This window comes from Corylus avellana, chromosome 7 (assembly GCF_965113065.1).
Source record: "Corylus avellana chromosome 7, dhCorAvel1.hap1.2, whole genome shotgun sequence".
Taxonomy (NCBI): domain Eukaryota; kingdom Viridiplantae; phylum Streptophyta; class Magnoliopsida; order Fagales; family Betulaceae; genus Corylus; species Corylus avellana.
In genome coordinates this window covers 8255480-8278504 of record NC_142496.1, presented here as the reverse complement: position 1 = coordinate 8278504, position 23025 = coordinate 8255480, and the positions used below count along the sequence as shown (strand labels likewise).

Below are 23025 nucleotides of genomic sequence, written 5' to 3'. Positions count from 1 at the left end.
TATTTCCAATATATATATATATATATATATATATATATATATATATATATGGGCATATAGGAGACACTTGGATACGCTTCGGCAAGGAAGCAATAGGAGGCGAATGACGGACATTGAATTGGACACACAACATAAGGAGCAATTTTGTGATTGGTATCGTGACTACGTAAGATGCAAGTTATGTATTCCAAATAATAACTTAACTTACAAGTTTGAATGACATATTAAATATGTTTCTTATTACTATTAAATTGCAGGTTAATCGAATGAACGCAACATGCTGCATTGAACTGGGGATGAAGCTTACATGCCATTCTAAGGGGCCGTCTAAAGATGCACTAGAATATAACTGCTACATAGTTAATGGTTCATTGTTTCGCACTTTGGCCCACGATAAAGGTAAAAAGACTCAAAAGAGTGGCGTGTGTGTGCCAACAATTGATGGCCATACATATTATGGGAAGTTGACTAGAATAATCGAAGTAAAGTACTACGACAACACTAGATATGTGTTGTTTGATAAGCGCTAAAATATTCATATTTTTAGCCCTTATCTTACATGTTTTAATCCTTTGATTGTAGTTAATTAGGCCATTTTAATTCTTTTTTGTGTTTTTTATGTTTTTACAGGCTTTTGGAAGAAAGTTAAGTAAAACTGGGTGATTTAGGCTCAAAAAGAGCAGATGAAAAAATTGGAGCTCCCTGGTACTGCGATCAATCGCAGGGTACCTACGATCGAGCGAAATACCAAAGAAGATGCTGCACGAGCCAGGCCAGGAGCGATCGAGCGCAGGGCAAAAGAAGGATCGATCGTAGACTTGTGATCGAGCACACCCGTGTGCAGGAGGCATTCCAAGTGGCGGCTATAATGTCCCTATTTCCATATTATGGTTTTTCAAACTCCAAATTGTAATAGGATTGAAACCCTACGAAAACCCTAGGGTTTACTACTTTTCCAAGGACTTCTAAAGCCTATAAATAGACTCCTAAGCCTTTAGAATAAGAAGGCTTGGAGAAGCGAGAAGAATAGGAGCTCTCAAGTCAAGTCTCGGATTTATTCTTTCCTTTCTTTTCTTTTCTTTTATGAAGATGTTTAACATCAACTCTATGTGTAGCTAATTTATTTAGTAGGGCTGGATTGAAGCCCTAGTTATGTTAAATTAATATTTCAATATTGGCGCCTTGTGATGATCATGTTGTGCTATTTAACTTGATTAATACCTGCTTGCATGAATTCCTCATATGTGTATGCCTAATCAACATGTGCATGTGGTATGGACTTGTTAGTTAGATCAATTTGGATGACCGAATCCTGGGTTTAACTTAAGTAACAAAAGAATTCACACCGCGATTCTTGGGTTAATCAACATGAGGAACTAGGAGTATACACCCATGCCCTAGGCCCTGTGAGTTTGTCAATTTCCATAGAACATATGATTTTCTAAAGAACAACTTAGTATATACCATGCTAAATCCGTTAGGAAAGAAAAGAGTTAGAGTATACACCCATGCCTAACTCGTTGCTTAGGAAAATCAATAGCTTAAGGAGTATATACCCATGCCCTTAGGTTGGCAAACATTAAATATGCATAACTTGATCAAAGCATTGGCATATTGAAATACTAGTTTAATATAATTAGTGGTGGATATCAAAGCCCTACCCTTTGTTATTGTCACATCAACAATCAATTTTTATTTTGTTTTTGCTTAAGGAATCTATTTTTAAAAATAAATTCAGCAATCCTCGTGGGAATGATCCTGTACTTGCACCTTATACTACCATGTTGACCTTGTGCACTTGCAGGTAAAACGTACAATTATTTACCTATTAATTTAGGTAAATTTTTGCACAACATTGTTCAAGTGTGACTGAACGGACAGAACAATGGATAGGGGCTACAAGGTGGACCACTATGGGTTCACACTCGTGAATTTTAAAAACTTGATACATATGGGAGAGCAAATTATTGATGAGCCGTATGCGTTATCTTCGCAAGTGTCACAAGTATTTTACGTCGACGATGAAAGGCACCCAAATTGGTCTTGTGTTGTAAGGACTACACCTCGAAACGTGTACGACATTGGTGAGGGTGAAGGCAATGATGATTGATGTGCTAACTACCATGAGAGTGAGCCACTCAACATGAACATTACTCATGATTCGGATGATGTTGTTGAATGTTGCCAGAAAGACCTACCTCCAATCGACATACCCATACCTATGCCCTCCAAATGACAAAAGACCAAACGACCTACCTCTAAACGACATGGGTGTCCGTTTTTTTTTTTTTTAATTTATTATAATTGTTTGTAATCTCAATAATTGTATATATATTTATTGTAATGTATTTAAATGTCATATCACCTTCCCTGTTTATCTTGTAAGAGAAAAAGGTGCCAAGGAAAAAAACATACTTGAAGTTACCAATACGAGTGATTCCGATGAAAAGACCGTCGTCACAACAGTCAGCTTCGTACAACGTCAATGAAACACAGGACCTACAGGCCGGAATATACCAACCTATACCACCTCAAGACCAAGTTCATGATGACGGTGAATGGGCTAATGATCAACATTTATATACTAACACAGATAGGTTAATCGATCCACAATTCAATCTGTTCAATGGAGATGATGAGAATAGGCGTCACTCCACACATGGCTGGGATCATGACATAGATGACACACAGGAGCCATATGGGCAAGATCATGTGACAAATGGCATATAGGAGCCGGATGATCATCCTGTGTTAGTACGTAATGAGGTTCAAACAGTAGGTACGTATATGTTTCGTATTTATTTATGTTATAAAATCTTACAATGATGTCGTTCATATGCTATAATTATTACATATAACCTTATACGAGATTCATGTGTTAAACATATATACAGATAAAAAAAATAAATTTCATGTGTGCATCGTAAGTGGTCCGCTTAATATGTGGGGTATGGAAAGGGGAGACAGGACTGTGTTGTGCAAAAATATACCTAAATTAATAGGTAAATTATTGTATGTTTTACCTGCAAATGCACAAGGTCAACATGGTAATATAGGGTGCAAGTACAGGATCATTCCCATGAGAATTGCTGAATTTATGTTTAAAAATAAATTCCTTATATAAAAACAGAGAGTGATTGTTAAAGTGATAATGATAAAAAGGTAGGGCTTTGATATCCACCACTAATTATATCTAGCTAATATAACAATATGCCAATGCTTTGATCATGTTATGTATATTTAATGCTTGCCAACCGAAAGGTTTGGGTGTCTACTCATTAGGCTATTGATTTTCCTAAGCACCGAATTAGGCATGGGTGTCTACTAAGTTGTTCTTTAAGAAAGCATGAATCTGTGGAAATCGGCGAATACATGAGGCCTAGGGCATGGGAGTTTACTCCTAGTTCCCCATGTTGATTAACCCAAGAACCCGGTGTAGATTTCTTTTGTTACTAACATTAAACCCAAGACTCGATCATCCAAATTGATTTAATTAACTAGTCCATACCACATACATATGTTGATCAGGCACACACATATAAGGAATTCATGAAAGCAGGAATTAACCAAGTTACATAATATAACATAACCATCGCAAATGCGCCAATATTGAAATATTAACTAAACATAACTAGGGCTTCAATCTAGCCCTACTAAGTAAATTAGCTACACATAGAATTTGTGTTAAACATCTTTGTAAAATAAAAGCAAGGAAAAGAATAAACCCGAGACTTGAACTTGAGAGCTCCTATCCTTCTCTTCCTCCAAGCCTCCTATTCTAAAGGTTTAAGAGTCTATTTATAGGCTTTAGAAGTCCTTGGAAAAGTAGTAAAACCTAGGGTTTTCGCAGGTTTCAATCCTGTTACAATTTGGAGTTGGAAAAACCCTATTATGGAAATAGGTACATTGTAGCTGCCACTTGGAATGCCTCCTGTGCACGGGCGCGCTCGATCATAGCCCGTGTGCGCTCGATCGCGCATCTGCGATCGATGCCTCTTCTGCCTACGCTCGATCGCTTCTGGCTTGGCTTGTTCAGCATCTCCTCTGGTATTGTGCTCGATCGCAGATACTCTGTGATTGATCGCAGTACCAAGGAACTCCAATTTTCCTGTGTTCTCTTTTTGAGCCTAAATCACCCAGTTTTACTTCACTTTCTTCCAAAAGCCTGTAAAAACAACAAAACACAAAAAGGAAGTAAAATGATTTAATTAACTAAAACCAAAGGATTAAAACATGTAAGATAAGGGCTGAAAATATGAATATTTTAGCGCTTATCACACCCCCAAACTTACATATTGATAGTCCCTTAGCAATTCAAAACAAAAAAATAGAAATGGAAAAACAGAAAACAAAAGATAAATCCATCTTTCGTGGGATGTACGATTGCATTTAGCGTATGCAACAAGCCTTTTAAACCACTAGGAATTCCCTAGTGGACGAGTGAAGTCTCGTGAGGGTTTTCTAGAAATGTTAACCACAAACATCATGCAAGAGTTCATGTTATCTCAAACTTAAGGTACCACTCAAAACCATGGTTTTCATTCATTAGCAAGCTTAAAAAGATAAACCCCATCTTCACAATGAATTGAAATTTTCAAATTTAATTACTTGCAAAAGACATGCTAAGACATCACAAGTTTGAAATTAGGGTAGAGTGAACTAGCATATAAATATGAGGCTTCCAATTATTTCTAATGTGCAATATCTCAATATCTCAAAGTTCACTGGAATCCCTATTAGAAAGGACAACAATGGCTTTTTTTTTTTTTTCCTTCTCTTTTCTTTGTCAGGTTGTGCAATGCTTAATTCTCTTAAGCTTTCTAATTGACCCATGTAACGAGTGTTAAGTCAATGACTCCCAAACCAGGTGGTTTTAGGGTATTAGGTGTAAAGACACCCCTAGGACTTACTAACTCGAGTCAAAAAGGCTACGAAATCAAACTAACCATGACATTAACCAAATCAAAACACTCAATGCTTTGAGACAAGAGGTCCAGTTACTTAGTGAAAAGCTTATCAATGATCATTATTATTATTTTATTTTAATTTTTTTTTTTTTTTAAAACATATATATATATATGCCAAAGTATCCATCTATCGATCATCCAGTTTCACTTAAAACATAGAAACATACACATTAAACTTTCATGTCATACCCCACAAGCTAATGTGCTTGTGTAAGATCAGATCAAACATGTGAATTCTCAACTGTCCTAAGCAAGTAACCAAACTAAAAAACTCAATTATTAGATCATGTGTTCAAAATTTTAAGCTCACCAATGAAATCAAATCACAATTTTCAAGATCAATCAAAATTTTAAGACAAACATGAACATGCATATATATATAGCAACAACATGAAATTGGGACAAAGTGTGTGAACATGTGTGCCCATACCCCCAAACTTAAATGACACATTGTCCCCAATGTATTTAGATTAAGGAAAGAATGTACCCGGGAGATGGTTGACCTAGTCTTGGAAAGTATGGCTCGTTGAACACCCCCAAACTTGAATTGAAGCACACTTATCCCTGCAAAATAATAAAACACGCAAACAAGTAAAAAGGAACAAAACTAAATTGAAATACCAAAGAAAAACAGAACAAAAGAAAAATGACTATGGGATGCTGCCAAGTGCGCTCGATCGCACATGTTGTGCATTCGATCGCACTCACAGAATGCGGTAGGATCACCACTGGAGACTTGCACTCGATCGCATGTGTAGTGCGATCGATCGCAGTAACAAAATGAACAACATCAAAAAAATTGCGAAACATAATGAAAGACTCAACAACCCAAAAATCAACAAAAAGAAAGCATATGCGATGGGGTGCCTCCCATGAGCGCTAAATTTTATGTCTTCAGCCAGACTGTGGTCCTCTCTCAATGTGGTCCAGAAGTGGATGTTCCAGATGGTGGATCTACATATTGGACATCCTGGAGTTCCAAATCTTGTGATGCCAAATCTTGATCTTGTGGTGCGAAATCCTTTTCAATGTATGGCTTCACTCTGTGTCCATTCACCTTGAATGATTGACATTTTTGTGGACTATAGACCCTCACAGCTCCATGAGGAAATACTTTAGTGATCATACAGTGACCAAACCATCTTGACTTAAGTTTTCCAGGGAATAGTCTCGATCTGGAATTATAGATTAACACCTTTTGTCCTTCATGAAGTTCTTTCCTAACCAGTAGTTTGTCATGGTATGCCTTGGTTCTTTCCTTGTAAAGTTTTGCATTCTCATAAGCATCATGCCGCAATTCCTCTAGTTCATTCAGTTGTAATTTCCTCTTGTTACCGGCTTGGTGCATGTCGAAGTTGAATTTCATAATGGCCCAATATGCTTTGTGCTCCAACTCTACTAGTAGATGACAAGCTTTCCCAAAAACCAATCGATATAGGGACATACCGATAGGTGTCTTGTATGCAGTTCTATAGGCTCATAGTGCATCATTCAGGCGTAGAGACCAATCCTTCCTGCTGGGGTTCACTGTCCTTTCTAGTATGCTTTTGATTTCTCGGTTACTAATCTCCACTTGACCATTGGTTTGAGGATGGTATGGAGTGCCAACCTTATGGGTGATCCCGTACTTCTTGATCAAAGCTGAAAAAGCATAATTGTTGAAGTGGCTACCACCATCACTTATTATTGCCCTTGGTGTTCCAAACCTAGCAAAGATGTTATCCTGCAAAAACTTCACAACCACTTTGTGATCATTGGTCTTTGAGGGGACAGCCTCGACCCATTTAGACACATAATCCACACCTACAAGAATATAACGATACCCAAATGAGTTAAGAAATGGTCCCATGAAGTCAATACCCTATACATTGAAGATCTCTACCACTTGAATATTTTGCAGTGGCATCTGGTGTCTGGAGGAATTTTTGCCGGTTCTCTGGCATCTATCACAAGAACTGCAAAACAAAAAGGCATATTTAAACACATTAGGCCAATAGAAACCAGATTGTAATACCTTAAGTGCTGTTCTCTTGGCCCCAAAGTGTCATCCACAAGCAAATTGATGACAATGCTGCAGAATGCTCAAATGCTCTTCTTCTGAGACACATCTTCTAATGATTTGATCCGAACAAAATTTGAACAGATAGGGATCATCCCAATGGTAATGTCGAGATATGGATATAAACCTCTATTTTTCTTAACTGGACATACCTGGAGGAAAAACCTTGGCAGTTATGTAATTTACAATATCTGCATACCATGGAACTTGGACCTTGATCGCAAATAATTGTTCATCTGGAAATTTTTCACTTAATGGAAGCTCTTCTTCTTCTTCCTCATGGAGTAGTCGGGATAAATGATCTGCAACCACATTCTCACTGCCCTTCTTATCTTTGATCTCGAGATCAAATTCTTGCAGTAATAATACCCATCTGATTAGTCTTGGTTTTGCATCCTTCTTGGCAAACAAATATCTCAAGGCAGCATGATCAGTGAATACAATGACTTTAGAGCCAATTAGGTATGATCGAAACTTCTCCACAGCAAATATGACACCTAATAATTCTTTCTCAGTGGTAGAATAATTTAACTGTGCATCATTCAATGTTCTAGAAGCATAATATATTGCATGAGGTACCTTATTGATTCTTTGACCCAAGACAGCTCCCAAGGCAAAGTCACTAGCGTCACACATGAGCTCAAAAGGGAGACTCCAATCAGCTGCTCGCATTATTGGTGCAGAAGTGAGCAGCTTTTTCAGTGTATTGAAAGCAGTCATGCATTCTTTGGTCCATTCAAACTTAGCTTCCTTCCCTAGCAATGCGCAGAGGGGTTTAGAGATCTTAGAGAAATCCTTAATAAACCTCCTATAGAACCCAGCATGTCCAAGGAAACTCCTCACCCCCTTTACTGTTAGAGGTGGGGGAAGTTTGGAGATGATATCTATCTTAGCCTTTTCGACTTCAATGCCCTTGCTTGAAATAGCATGACCCAATACAATGCCTTGTTGAACCATGAAGTGGCATTTTTCCCAATTGAGCACTAGGTTGCATTCTTCACATCTCTTGAGAACATTCTTTAAATGGTGGATGCATTCATTGAAACTAGACCCAAAAACGCTGAAGTCATCACCATATCTGAAAAAATGCTCATCATGCATCTTTGAAATGTGGCTGGGGCATTCATAAGCCAAATGGCATCCTTCTGTAAGCGAATGTGCCAAAAGGACATGTGAAGGTGGTCTTCTCTTGATCTTCTGGTGCTATTGCAATCTGATTATAGCCACTGTACCCATCCAAGAAACAATAGTGGCTATGGCTAGCTAACTGCTCTAGCATTTGATCAATGAAGGGTAATGGAAAATGGTCTTTTCTTGTTACCTTGTTCAGCTTTCTGTAATCAATGCATACCCTCCATCCAGTGGTTACTCGTGTAGGTATCAGCTCATCATCGTCATTCTTCACCACGGTGATCCCACTCTTCTTGGGAACTACTTGGACTGGACTCACCCATTTACTGTCTAAGATGGGGTAGATGATGCCTGCATCTAAAAATTTCAACACTTCTGCCATGACTACCTCCTTCATGTGTGGGTTGAGTCTTCTTTGTACATCCCTGGTTGGCTTTGCTTCGTCTTCAAGGAAAATTTGATGCATGCACTTAGCTGGGCTTATTCCTTTTATGTCAGCAATGGTCCACCCCAAGGAGGTCTTATGTTCTCTAAGAATTCTCAGCAACTTTTCTTCTTCCCCACAACTTAGATTTGTAGCTATGATTACTAGTAGTGTCTTGTTTTCTCCCAGGTATGCATATTTTAAGTGCTCGGGCAATTGCTTCAATTCCAGCTTGGGTGCCTGTACAATAGAGGGAACAAGGAAGGAATTAGTAGGTTCAAGAATCTCGAATGGAGGATTATACTTACTTGGGTATTTGGGAGAAGCTTCAAGGTGATGCACTGTTTCGATGAGATTTTTAGTAACATCTTCAGATTTTTGCTCAATGTCCTGCCTTGTGAAATTATGGGTGAGGATGGCTTCCAATGGATCTTTGTATTGGTCCTGTAAGACTGTCTTACCCACATCGTGGATCATACAAACATCAAAGCAATCTAATTCTTCTTGAGGTAATTTTAATGCATCGAATATTTTGAACTATATTGTTTCACCGTTTACCTTCATGCTCACAATACCCTTTTTCACCCTTATTGTAGTATCGGCAGTTCTCATAAAGGGTCTTCCTAAGATAATAGGTAAATGTGATGGCATGGGGGATTCTTCCACATCCAATACAATAAAGTCAGCAGGTAAAATAAATGTACCTACCTTTACCAATACATTCTCCAATATACCTCTTGGTCTTTTGATGCTTCTGTCTGCCAATTGTAAGGTGATAGAGGTTGGTTGAATCTCCCCCAATCCCAGCTTTTCATACACCGTGTAAGGCAGCAAATTCACTCCTGCTCCTAAGTCCAGTAGCGCCTTTTCAAAGGAATGGTCTCCTATCCTGCAAAGAATGGTAAAACTACCTGAATCTGTCAGTTTTGGTGGAAATTTTCTTAATAGAACTGCACGTACCTCTTCTGTTAGGGCCACTATCTCATACTCTTGAAACTTCCTTTTGTTAGTGCAACAAACTTTTAAAAATTTAGCATATGAAGGAATTTGTTTAATTGTATCTAATAAAGGAATGTTGATTTCTACTTTCCTAAAAGTTTCAAAGATATCCCTAAATTGCTCTTCTTTCTTGGGTTTGACTAGCCTTTGAGGGAAGGGTGGTGCATTTACCTTCTCCTTATTAGAAATGGATGGTCCTTCTGGAATTTCTTGAGGTGGCTCTTCAGTCCCAATTACCTTGCCATTTCTGAGAACTGTGACTGCTTCCAGCTGCTGATGATCCCCCTGATCGGGTAATGTTTGAGCTAAAAATTCTTCCTGCTTCCTCTCACTTAGCTCATTTGCCATTTGACCCATTCGTACTTCTAGTTTTTGTATGGCTTGTTTTTGATCAGCCATAAACTGCTGTTGTGAGGTCACCAGTTGTCGTACAAGATCCTTCAGATCATCCCTTTCTGGCTTTTGAGCTGGTGTGTCCTCTTGCAGAGGTGAAATTTTCTGAGCAGTCATAGCTTTGACAACCATATCCAACTTCTGTTCCACAACAGATATCTGATTTTTCATATCGCTATTTTCGTCACTCTTGCCTTTGCTCCTTATATCTTTCCTCCTTCTGGATGGAAATTGTTGAGTATGGTCACTCAACCCTTCAAAGATCTCTATGGCTTCCTCACTGCTCTTCTCCATCAGCATACCTCCATAAGCTATATCAATCATCCCTCTATTAGTATCATCTAAGCCTTCATAGAAGATTTGCACTTGCTCATCTTGAGGGATGTTGTGATGTGGACACTTTAGGAGTATGGAATTGAAATGATCCCAGGCTTCAAAGAACAAATCCCCATCTCGTTGTTGGAACATTTGAAGTTCCCTTTTAAGTTGCTTTGTATTTTGGGCTAGGAAAAATTTCTTCAGAAATTTGGTTGTCAATTGTTCCCAAGTATGAATAGATTCTACAGGCAAGCAATTGTACCACAGTTTAGCATTATCTTTCAAGGAAAAAGGAAAAAGAACTAACCTAAGTCTCTCAAGAGTTAGGCCTTGAACATTCTGCAACTTGCATAAGTCGAAGAATTCTTTTAGATGCAAGTTGGGATCCTCAGTAGTTGTGCCTTTGAAGTGGGTTAGTGCATTAAGAATTTGGGGAGAAATATAATAACTGCCATCCACCTCTGGTTGATATGCTATGCATGAGGGTTGATGGAGGTTTGTTGGCACGTATGCTTGCTTCATAGGTCTCCTCACTCGTGGTGGATTTGCTTCAAGGGGTCTTGCCCCAATTGGATTTTCTTGCATATCTTCCATTTCAACTTCTTCTTCTCCTTCTTTGTCTCTAGGTCGTTGTCGAATTGTCTGCTCAATTTCAGGATCGAGGGGAAAAACAGTTGAGGCTTGAGATCAACGACCTTGCATGAACTTGGCAGTTTCAGCACTGCCAGGTCCAGATGCTCTCTGGAACTGGGCTCGATCGCATGTTGGTGTGTTCGATCGTACTACGCTCGATCGCACTTGGCTGACGATTGATCGCAATCACAGAATGCCAATCCGCAACCTGTAATAGAAACAGAAAAGTGAAGGAAAAAAAAATCTTTTTGATTTCATTTTTGCTAATACTAAATTAAAATTGAAAATTAAACTATCAAAACTGAAGGAAAATAAATTTAAACAAAATTCGCCGCAATCCCCGGCAACGGCGCCAAAACTTGTTGTGCAAAATATACCTAAATTAATAGGTAAATTATTGTACGTTTTACCTGCAAGTGCACAAGGTCAACATAGTAATATAGGGTGGAAGTACAGGATCATTCCCACGAGGATTGCTGAATTTATGTTTAAAAATAAATTCCTTATGTAAAAACAGAGAGTGATTGTTAAAGTGATAATGATAAAAAGGTAGGGCTTTGATATCCACCACTAATTATATCTAGCTAATATAACAATATGCCAATGCTTTGATCATGTTATGTATATTTAATGCTTGCCAACCTAAAGGTATGGGTGTCTACTCATTAGGCTATTGATTTCCCTAAGCACCGAATTAGGCATGGGTGTCTACTCTAATTCTTTTCTTTCTTAAAGGATTTAGCATGGGTGTCTACAAAGTTGTTCTTTAAAAAAGCATGAATCTGTGGAAATCGGCGAATACATGAGGCCTAGGGCATGGGTGTCTACTCCCGGTTCCCCATGTTGATTAACCCAAGAACCCGGTGTGGATTTCTTTTGTTACTAACATTAAACCCAGGACTCGATCATCCAAATTGATTTAATTAACTAGTCCATACCACATGTATATGTTGATCAGGCACACACATATGAGGAATTCATGAAAGCAGGAATTAACCAAGTTAAATAACATAACATAACCATCGCAAAGGCGCCATTATTGAAATATTAACTAAACATAACTAGGGCTTCAATCTAGCCCTACTAAGTAAATTAGCTACACATAGAATTTGTGTTAAACATCTTTGTAAAATAAAAGCAAGGAAAAGAATAAACCCGAGACTTGAACTAGAGAGCTCCTATCCTTCTTTTCTTCCAAGCCTCCTATTCTAAAGGTTTAAGAGTCTATTTATAGGCTTTAGAAGTCCTTGGAAAAGTAGTAAAACCTAGGGTTTTCGCAGGTTTCAATCCTATTACAATTTGGAGTTGGAAAAACCCTATTATGGAAATAGGTACATTGTAGCCGCCACTCGGAATGCCTCCTGCGCACGGGCGCGCTCGATCACAGCCCGTGTGCGCTTGATCGCACATCTGCGATCAATGCCTCTTCTGCCTGCACTCGATCGCTTCTGGCTTGGCTTGTTCAGCATCTCCTCTGGTATTGCGCTCGATCGTAGATACTCTGCGATTGATCAGAGTACCAGGGAACTCCAATTTTCCTGTGTTCTCTTGTTTGAGCCTAAATCACACAGTTTTACTTCACTTTCTTCCAAAAGCCTGTAAAAACAACAAAACACAAAAAAGAAGTAAAATGATCTAATTAACTAAAACCAAAGGATTAAAATATGTAAGATAAGGGCTGAAAATATGCATATTTTAGTGCTTATCAGATTGTCGTTGTGTTCGATAGTGTGGGTCAGCCCGTAGGTCTAAGCGGTCAGAAATTACGTAGGTGCGCTAGAAATCTTGTTCGTACTAGTGGTATTGTGGGCATAGATGCACTTACTTGGAAGCAGGTTTCAGATCACAAAAGGGAAGAAATCTGGAACATGTTAATGGTATGTGTTTGATGTAAGTTATTGTTTGTTGTGCAAATATCTACCTAAATTAATAGGTAAATAATTGTACATTTTACCTGCAAGTGCACAAGGTCAACATAGTAGTATATGGTGCAAGTACAGGATCATTCCTACGATGATTGCTGAATTTTCGTGTAAAAATAAATTCCTTAAGTAAAACAAAGATTGATTGAGTTGATAATGATAAAAAGGTAGGGCTTTGATATCTACCACTAATTATATTCAGCTAATATAACAATATGTCAATGCTTTGATCATGTTATGCATATCTATTGTTTGTCAACCTAAGGGCATGAGTGTATACTCCTTAAGCTATAGATTTTCTTAAGTAATGAGTTAGGCATGGGTGTATACTCTAACTCTTTTCTTTCCTAAAGGATTTAGCATGGTATATACTAAGTTGTTCTTTAGAAAAACATATGTTCTATGGAAATCGACAAACACACGAGGCCTAGGGCATGGGTGTATACTCCCAGTTCCCCATGTTGATTAACCCAAGAATTGCGGTGTGGATCCTTCTGTTACTTATGTTTAAACCCAGGACTCGGTCATCCAAATTGATCTAACTAACTAGTCCATACCACATGCATATGTTGATCAGGCACACACATATGAAGAATTTATGCAAGCAAGTATTAACCAAGTTAAATAGCACAACAAGATCATCACAAAGGCGCCAATATTGAAATATTAATTAAACATAACTAGGGCTTCAATCTACCCCTACTAAATAAATTAGCTACACATAGAGTTGATGTTAAACATCTTCATAAAAGAAAAGAAAAAAATAAACCCAAAACTTGAACTTCAAGAGCTCCTCTTCTTTTCCTTACAAAGCATGTCTATTCTAGAGGCTTAAGGATCTATTTAAAGGTTTTAGAAGTCCTTGGCAAAGTAGTAAACCTAGGGATTTCGTAGGGTTTTGAGACCTATTACAATTGGGAGTTGGAAAACCCTAATATGGAAAGAGAGACATTCTAGCCACCACTTGATGTGTCTCCTGCGCACGGGTGCGATCGATCGCAACCCGTGTATGCTCGATCACAGGTCTGCGATCGATCCTATTCTGGCATGCGCTCAATCGCTCCTAGCCTGATTTGTGTTTAATCCTCTCGGGTACTGCGCTTGATCGCAGGTACCCTGTGATCGATCGCAGTGTCAGGGAGCTCTAATTTTCTCCATCTTCTCTCTGAGCCCAAATCATCTATATTTACTTCATTTTCTTCCAAAAGCCTACAAAAGTATGAAAAACACAAAAATGAATTAAAATTGCCAAATTAACTAAAATCAAAGGATTAAAACATGCAAGTTAAGTGCGGAAAATATGAATATTTTAGCACTTATCATTGTTGTTTTGTGTTGTTTTAATTTATTTTGTGCATGTTTCTACCTTCTTTTGTGCATCTTTTTGTAAACGAAATTCTATCTTCCACCCCATCTACTAATGGATGATATTAAATGGTGCGCATTCATGGACTTCGGGAAAAAGTTGAGAAATCACAAGCATATGGTGAAGAAATCTCTTAAAATCCAAGACGACGATATGAACGAAAGCATTCTACAGTCGATGCAACACTTTGGACAAGTCATCCCAGCAGAATTGGAAAGCGCCGTCGACATATAGATGACTCAACAAAATAAGGTATGTCATCTTTGAGTCACTTACCATATTGATGCAATTGTATGAAGACTAACATATTCATAATGTAAATTGTGTAGGATTTGGCTAAAAAGAACAAGGAAATACGAGAGAAGTATAATATGCCAAACTCGGCTGGGTCAAGGAGCTATGCTGATATTGCACACGATATTGTTTGTTAGTTTCAACACACACACACACACACACAGATATATATATATATATATTATGTTGTTTTTTTTGTTTACCCCCATGAAGTTTCAAAAATTGGTAATTTAAATCCTCCGTTTAATTTTTCCGTCTAAATAGATGGAAATTTATGAAACTACATCATTACCGCCAAGCTTTTTTTAAAAAAATTTCGTCCAATTTAACTGAAATTAGTAACGGAAGGTTTAAATTGCCAATTTTTGAAACTTCAGGGGGGTAGATTGCCAATTTTTGAACTTTAAAATTAAAATTGAAAAACCCCTGAAACTTCAAGGGGTAAACTGCATTTTGCCCTTTTTTTTAAGAGGGAAAAAATGAAAACATCAATGAGGGTGATCATTTTCGACATAACCCACACGAGACAGGATGGCTCCTTCCTTAATGATGACATTGCAGACAAAGTTGCATGTATGTGTTTAACTTGTAGATTTAATATGTGTATACATGTGTTGAATTTTTCAAAAACACTGTAATATGGTAAATCTTTATGAGTCGATTATTTGGTGCATAACACTTTTCCATATTCTATATATAGGAGAAGATGAGGGCTCTGAGTTCACAAGACACTGCAACAAGCTCGAAGAGCTTGACGCAAGGATCAATAAATTGGGCACCTAACAACATTTATGCCACAATCATGGGGAAGGCAGAATACATTGGCCATGTACGAGGAATGGGACTTGGGCATCTACCAATCAAAGGGAGCACACATGCAAAGAGATCATCGGCCTTAGCTGCACAAATCCCTGCACTACTTGAGCATATAAATGAACAAGACCAACATATTTCCAAACAAGTCAAATAGATTGCTGCGTTAACAGCTGCCTATATCAATGTCCGTAAAGTGATGGAAACTTTGTTGGCCAGCCAAGAAACGAGCAACATAAACATGTGTACTCCACATGACACTGAGTATCCGGGACTTGTGAGAGCAAGATCATCAGTTGCTAGTCGACCGGGTAATTAACTTAATTACCTTATATTAGTTATATTTACATTTTCATGATTATAAATGTTACTTCCACATTATAGTTGACTTAAGAACATATATATGATTGCGTAATATACATTTGCAACAAATTATATACTGCAAAATTTGAAGTAGAAAAGTTTGATGGTTAGAATAGTTTCAGTCTTTGGCGTATCAAGATGCATTCTTTAATGCGACAACAAGGTTTGAAGAAAATTTTGGATGGCAATGTGCCATCATCAAGGGAGGAGTGTTTCAGGTAGCATCTATATTGTTTTAGTGCGTTTAGAAGCATTATGTATGCTATGGAGTGCATTCGTCTAGATGTTTCACATGTAGTCAGTGTTGTTAATCTTAGCAAGGTTTACTAGCAAGCAATGAATTTGATATTCCATTATTTACGGGGGCGCTATAGTTATTGGCTTAGTCTTTGACAGAGACAGTGGCATCGATTATAGTGTCATTGATTTTGTCAATTTAGATTATGCCGGTGATCTAGTTGTGACACGAGGAGATATCACATTGAAGAAAATTGCCTTTGGGGAAAATCCAGTGGATATGTTGACTAAGCCAGTTCTAGTTCTTAAGTTCAAGAGTTGCTTGGACTTGATTGTTGTTTGTAGCTTGTGATTGCCGATGTGGCTATTAGAGGAGACATCACAAGGAGATTTGCGTTGAGGACTTGATGGAATTCAAGTCAATGTGGAGTTTGTTGTGTGGTGTCTTGAATATCTCAAGTCCTTCACATGGGGCCCAACCTATCGGTTTAGTATCTTTATGTGGTGTTTGTTTCTTTTACTACTTGGTTTTGGAGTTCACCTTTTAGCTGGCTTTTATTCTCCAAGCATTATTAGGACCTGGTAGCCGACTACCAATACTTCTCTAATTAGGAGAAGTTTTTGACCGACGTTGCTCCTTATAAGAGGCGTGGTAGGGAGAAAAATTAGAAGTTGCATCTCACTAGGGTTTTCTCACTTTGTTATGCCTTATGGCACTTAGAGAAAAAGAGAGTTTTCTTTGTTGATTTCTTTTTTCCTCTTTTGTGTGAGAGTGAGATTTTGTGTGTATTGGGGCTTTAGGTTTTGAGTGGGTTTCTCCCTATTATCTTTATACTCCATCTTTTGATAATGAATTTCTTCTGGGTCGTCTCCGCTACTGGATATAGGATTGTTAAGGTGAACCACTTAAATCTTGATATCTTGTATGATTGATCTATTTTCTATTATGCTCTTTTATGCGTCTTTGGGATCCTGTATTTAATTTCATGTACAACAATGCATCTTGTATTGTCTTACACTAATCTTCTCATTTAAGATAGTGGATAAACATAGAGTGACAATACCTCACATGATCACTTCCGACTTCGTTTTTTCCATTAATTCTCATTCATGAGATCTCCAATCATAAAGGTTGAGTGTCCATCGCAATGTCATAATTTGTGTACTAGTGACAGAAGATTTTGGAAAACCTCACCATCCAACAACCATACAATGGGACAGAAGATGTTGCTGTAGGGAATGGTAATGCTCTTCCAATTGCTCATATTGGCTCAACCTCTTTTAAAACACAAAACTTTGCCTTTCACTTGAGAAATATATTGCATTCTCCTAAAGCTGCTGCAAATTTAGTTTCAATAAACAAATTCTGCCGTGATAATCATTGCTATTTCAAACTGACTGATTCCTATTTTCTTGTTAAGGACAAACTCACAGGGGAAATCCTCTTCCAGGGACCAAGTGAAGATGGTTTTTACCCTATGTAAGAAGTTCATCAAAAAGAAACAAAGTACTCGTGTAGCTTTGCTTGGTGTTAACACTTCTGCAGCAGTTTGGCATAGTAGGCTTGGTCATCCAAATGTGCAAGTCTTAACTCGTATAATAAAGGAGCAGCATCTCTCCACCTCATCTTTGCAACCTTCTTCTCCAATATGCATGCCGTGTTAACTAGCCAAAAGTAGACAACATCCCTTCCCAAATTCAGAACGTATAACTAGTTCCCCTTTAGAATTAGTTCATAGTGATGTTTGGACTTCACCTGTGTTATTTATTAGTGGCTGTAAGTTTTATGCAATCTTTGTAGATGACTTTTCATGGTATTCATGGATTTTCCCTTTGAAGCATAAATCAGATGTGTTTGATTGTTTTGTTAAATTCAAGTCTTTAATTGAGAAATTCTTTACTTCAAAAATTAAACAAATACAAACAGATGGTGCAGGAGAATACACTTCTCATAAATTTACAACTTTCTCTCTTAACATGGAATTCACCATAGACTTACCTGCCCTCATACATCCCAACAAAATGGGATAGCAAAGAGGAAACACAGGCACATAATTGAAACTGGCTTAGCCTTGCTTGCCCAAGCACAACTTCCTCCAATATTTTGGGTGGAAGCTGTGAATACTGTTGTCTACTTATAAACCGGTTACCTTAATCCACAATTCAGTTTGACTCCCCATATGTCAAACTTTACAAGGTTGAACCTGATTATAGTCTCTTGAGGGTGTTTGGATGTGCCTGTTACCCACTACTTAGACCTTATACCAAACATAAATTATAATATAGGAGTAAACAATGCATCTTCTTGGGTTATAGTGCTAATCACAAAGGCTACCGATGTTTTGAGTCTTCCACCAATCGAGTTTATCTCTCGAGAAATGTGTTATTTGTTGAAACTCACTTCCGTGCGCACAAGAGAGTCCATACTTCAGTTCCTGCAAGTTCTGACTCCCTGGACAGAGGTAATCTCCTTTTACTCCCTTCTTATTTTTCATCTATTAATAACATTGATTTTGTTACTGATAACTCTGCCAATACCATTGTCCCTATTTTTGATGCCTCTAAGCCACTAGAACCCGTGACAACAAACACCACAGCAGAAACTTATTTACCATTTGTCACCTCTGAACCTGAAACAGAACCAGATAATCCCTCTAATCTTCCAACACCTACTAATTCAGCTGTTTCAGCCGCTCCATACATAGCTCATATAGATGCAGATTCCTCTCCATCTGTTCCAGACCAGCAGCTCTCCTCTACTAATCATGCTTCTTCTGCCTCTTCTGCAGAAGCAATGTCTCCGTCTATCTTTGCTGAGCCACACCTTTTTCCCAACTCAAATTCTGCAGCTATTCCAGAAATACAGCCCACTACATTCGATTCCTCTGAGGTTGTTCCCCTTGACAACTGTTCACTCACTCAAATATTTGCTCCTCCAGATGAGCCACATTCACCTCACATTGTGACTAGATCACAAACTGGTAGCTTAAAGCCTGAAGAATTTCCAGGGTTTCAAATGTTTTATTCTTCTAAGCATCATTTAAACGCTTTAGCTGCTATTGTCACCTCTCTTCCTCTTGAGCCAACTACCTACCATCAAGCTTCATCCAACTCCCATTGGGTGGCTGCAATGGAGAGTGAATTTCAGGCCTTGCTTGATAATCACACTTGGACTTTGTGTCCATGGCCTGGCAATGAGAATATTATACATAACAAATGGGTTTATAAACTCAAGCAAAAGCCGGATGGTTATGTAGAAAGGTATAAAGCAAGACTTGTGGCAAAGGGGTTTGAACAAAGAGATAGGATCGACTACACAGAGACATTTAGCCTTGTAATCAAACCAGCCACTGTGAGATTACTTCTCACCCTTGCTATGCATTATAATTGGCCTCTCAAGTAGATTGACATCTCCAATGCCTTCTTGCATGGATATCTCACTAAAGAAGTCTTCATGGAGCAACCAAGAGGGTTTGTTGACACTAATCATCCTGAGTTTGTTTGTAAATTGCACAAGGCACTCTATGGTCTTAAACAAGCCCCAAGAGCTTGGTTGCATCGGCTACCCCAAGCTCTTCTTGAACTTGGATTCACATGATCTCTCGTTGATACATCCCTCTTTATGTTACAAAAGGAACATGTTAACATTTTTGTTCTTATTTATGTTGACGATATTATCATTACAGGTTCTCCACTTTCAAGCATTGACACTCTTATCTCAAACTTACAATCTGAATTCAAGGTGAAAGATCTCGGGAATCTTTCTTATTTTTTGGGGATTCATGTACAAAGAACTGCCACGGGACTTCACTTGAATCAAGCTAAGTGCATCCTTGATTTGCTTCATCGAGCTAACATGATAGGAGCCAAACCATATGTTGCTCCCTACACAACACGGAAGAAACTCACTAAGTTTGATGGTGATCCGTTAACAAATCCTTCTATTTATAGGCATATTGTTGGGGCACTTCAATACTGTACCCTCACTAGACCTGACATTTCATACTCAGTAAAACAGCTTTGCCAGTTTCTTCATTGTCCAACAAATGTCCATTTTATTGGTACTAGAAGGGTACCAATAAAATGGACATTTGTTGATCATGGACTACACTTTACTCCTAGACCACTTCAATTGCAAGTGTACTGTGATTCAGATTGGGCAGGAGATCCAATTGCTCGTAGATCAACTAGTGGCTATGGAGTTTTCCCTGGCCATTGTCTCATATATTGGCAATCAAAGAAACAACCTGTTGTCTTTAGATATATAATTGAAACCGAATATTGGTCTATGGCCATTGCCACAATAGAGTTGTATTGGTTAAGAATGCTCTTTAAGGAATTGCATATTCCTCTTTCCACCCCTCCAGCATTGTCGAGTAATAATTTGGGAGCAATTGCAATCACATCTAATCCGGTTTATCATGCTAGAACTAAGCATATTGAAGTTGATTATCACTTTATTCGGGAGAAGGTCCTACATAAAGATATTGCTTGCAGGTTTATTTCTACAATTGATAATTGTGCTGACATGTTTACTAAGGGACTATCATCATCTTGGTTCCTTTACCTCCGTGACAAACTCATGATCAATTCTCCTCCCATGAGTTTGAGGGGGGCTATTAAGGAGTCTACTTCTGTTCCAAACATTGAGTTAGAGTTGGACTCATCCCCTGCAGTGTTGCATGCAACCATTGCCACTACTTCCCCTGCTGCTTATGCATCCCCTACAGTATTGCCGTGTACTAAGTCTTATACTTCTACTAGTCACAATAGATTTAAAGCTATGAGAGTCCTATCATGTATTTAATTTATGTAGTTTGGAAGATCTAGTTTATCTTGTAAACGGTCATGTAAATAGTGTTAACTTCTTCTAGTACTCCTCTATAAATTCATGCAATACGAAGGTCATGGTACTCTAGCCAAATTTCCCTTCATTGCCTTTTGTTACATTTACCACCTTTTTCAGTTCTTAGTCTTTTAATCATTTTATTCATTCAATTCTAAGCATCAATTTTGTGGTCTATGAGCATTTTCAAGGCTTCATCTTTGGTTCTAAACAAGTTGAGTTTAGTGAATTTAGAGTGTTCATCAACCAAATATCACATAAAATCTTTTACCATGTCAAATCATTATGTGCACTAAATCACCCAAATCACTATGTATTAAACCAAGAAGTTCGATTTCACTTGTAATAAATTTACATGTCAAAGTCTATTATGTCAAATATTAATGAAATCAACCAAGTAAGCACAAGAAGATTGTAATACCCTGCCCTTTTTAATCAGGATTATGTATTTCCCAATTGGTTTAAGAGAGAGTTGGGCTTCGTGTGTGTGTGTGTGTGTGTGTGTGGGGGGGGGGGGGGGTGTATTTTTTGAAAGCTGGTGCATACATATTCAATATGACATGGTACACCGGTACGTACGGTATAATGGTCGTGGGTTTACTATACATGTTAACTTTATGGTTAGATGTGTATGTGTTATATGGGCATTGGATTCAATGGTTGTTTCGTGGCCGGCGCAGCCTTAATAGGCGGTCACTATAGGACGGACATCATTAGCGGTGTGGGCCACCTGAGATCAGACTCGGTCATGCCGCTAGTATTATGTGTGGTAGCATACAATGGTCGGAGCACTGGCATTGTATTACAGGTCCCTCGGGACAGTGTCAACCCTGCTGAGAAGAGGTAATATCCCGAGTAGACCATACTGTTACTCTATATCATATGCATATATCATATATCTATATCACACCTATGAAAAACTATCATGACGGAATTGTGCATACTTTATAAAAATTAGCGTTCGTTACAAAAATGGCATGGGCATTATATGCGTTAACATTCACTAAGTCTTTAGACTTACCTCGTTATTTTATGTTTTTCCCTCTCCATTACGAATAATTGTGCGGTTTAGCTAGCTTAGATGAAGATGCCTTCAGAGCAGACGTGGGTGATAACGCAGGATCTGATTTGAGTAATTTTTGAGGACTTGGATCCAGTTTGGTTACATTCTATGTGGACTGATGCAGGAACCACCCGAGCAGATATGATCGAGATTGTTATCTCTTTAGCTTTGCTTAAACTTAGGATTTGATTTAATGATCTTTTGTTAAGACAATTATATTATGGGTTGTAACCTTATTTGATGATGGTTTGATGACCGATACATTTGATGATTATCTTTATATTATGAGTTATTTTGTTTACTCTGGTGTATGAATGTGTGGTTGTGTATGTAATGCTCTTTATTCTTATAGTTTAGAAAGTCTTCCGCTAAGGTCTCTCGTCTATGAGAGGTTGAAATTCCTGAGTCTTGTCCCGTGAAGGATAAGGCTGGAAGGCAAACCATGGGGGATTTATACCCAAAATTAACAACAAATAAAACACAGAAAATCAATCCTCCCCAAACAACTTAAATCGTTCCAGAACTCACCAATACTCAACCACAAGCTCCACAACAACCCAATCAAAAATCCTTAAGAACACAATTGATTACCCAAATCGAATACCCAGATAATCAACCCCATCACAATCAAATGCCCAATTGGTTTCACTGCAGATAATGGGTGCGAGGATAAGAATATAAGGAGGAAGAAGGAGAGAGAAGAAACCATTCGGCACAGCAAAAGTTATCCCTGTCTGTCTTCGTGAGTGAGAATCTGTTGGGGGAAAAGTGAGGCAGAGAGTGAGATCAAGAAAGGGGGAGAGGTGCGGCTGGGGGGAAAGAAAAGAAGGAAACAGAGAGTGGGAGAGGGAGATGTGACCAAGGAGAGAAAGAAGACAGAGATGAGAGAGATAAAAAGAAAAAGAAAATTGTTTTTAGAATAAAAGAAAATATTATTTTAACAAAAATTAAAATAATATTTTAATGATGTAGGGAATGATAAAAGTAAGCTATTGTGGAGTTTTTGTAAATATGAAAATAAAAAGTAATTTGGATCCTCAAACATAGGGAAAATGGTTGGTAGCTGTTGGAAATGCTCTAAGAGCACTAGCAGCAGCTTCCCAACCATTTTCCCTCAATTTATGGGATAAAACTACTTTTTCATTCCTTATAAAAAAAATATTTAACAAGAGATTCCCTTATTTCTCTCTATATGAA

At 38.1% G+C, this 23025-nt stretch overlaps 1 protein-coding gene and 1 pseudogene across 1 annotated transcript; both read right to left on the bottom strand.

The window, feature by feature from the left end:
* Window positions 1–5883: 5883 nt before the first annotated feature.
* LOC148584432 (uncharacterized) lies at window positions 5884–6411 on the bottom strand. Its single transcript, XM_088518442.1, has one exon. The coding sequence runs from the start codon at window positions 6409–6411 to the stop codon at window positions 5884–5886; it is 528 nt and encodes a 175-aa protein (XP_088374568.1).
* Window positions 6412–6444: 33 nt separating this feature from the next.
* LOC148584431 (uncharacterized) lies at window positions 6445–10297 on the bottom strand (annotated as a pseudogene).
* Between the last annotated feature and the right edge of the window lie 12728 nt (window positions 10298–23025).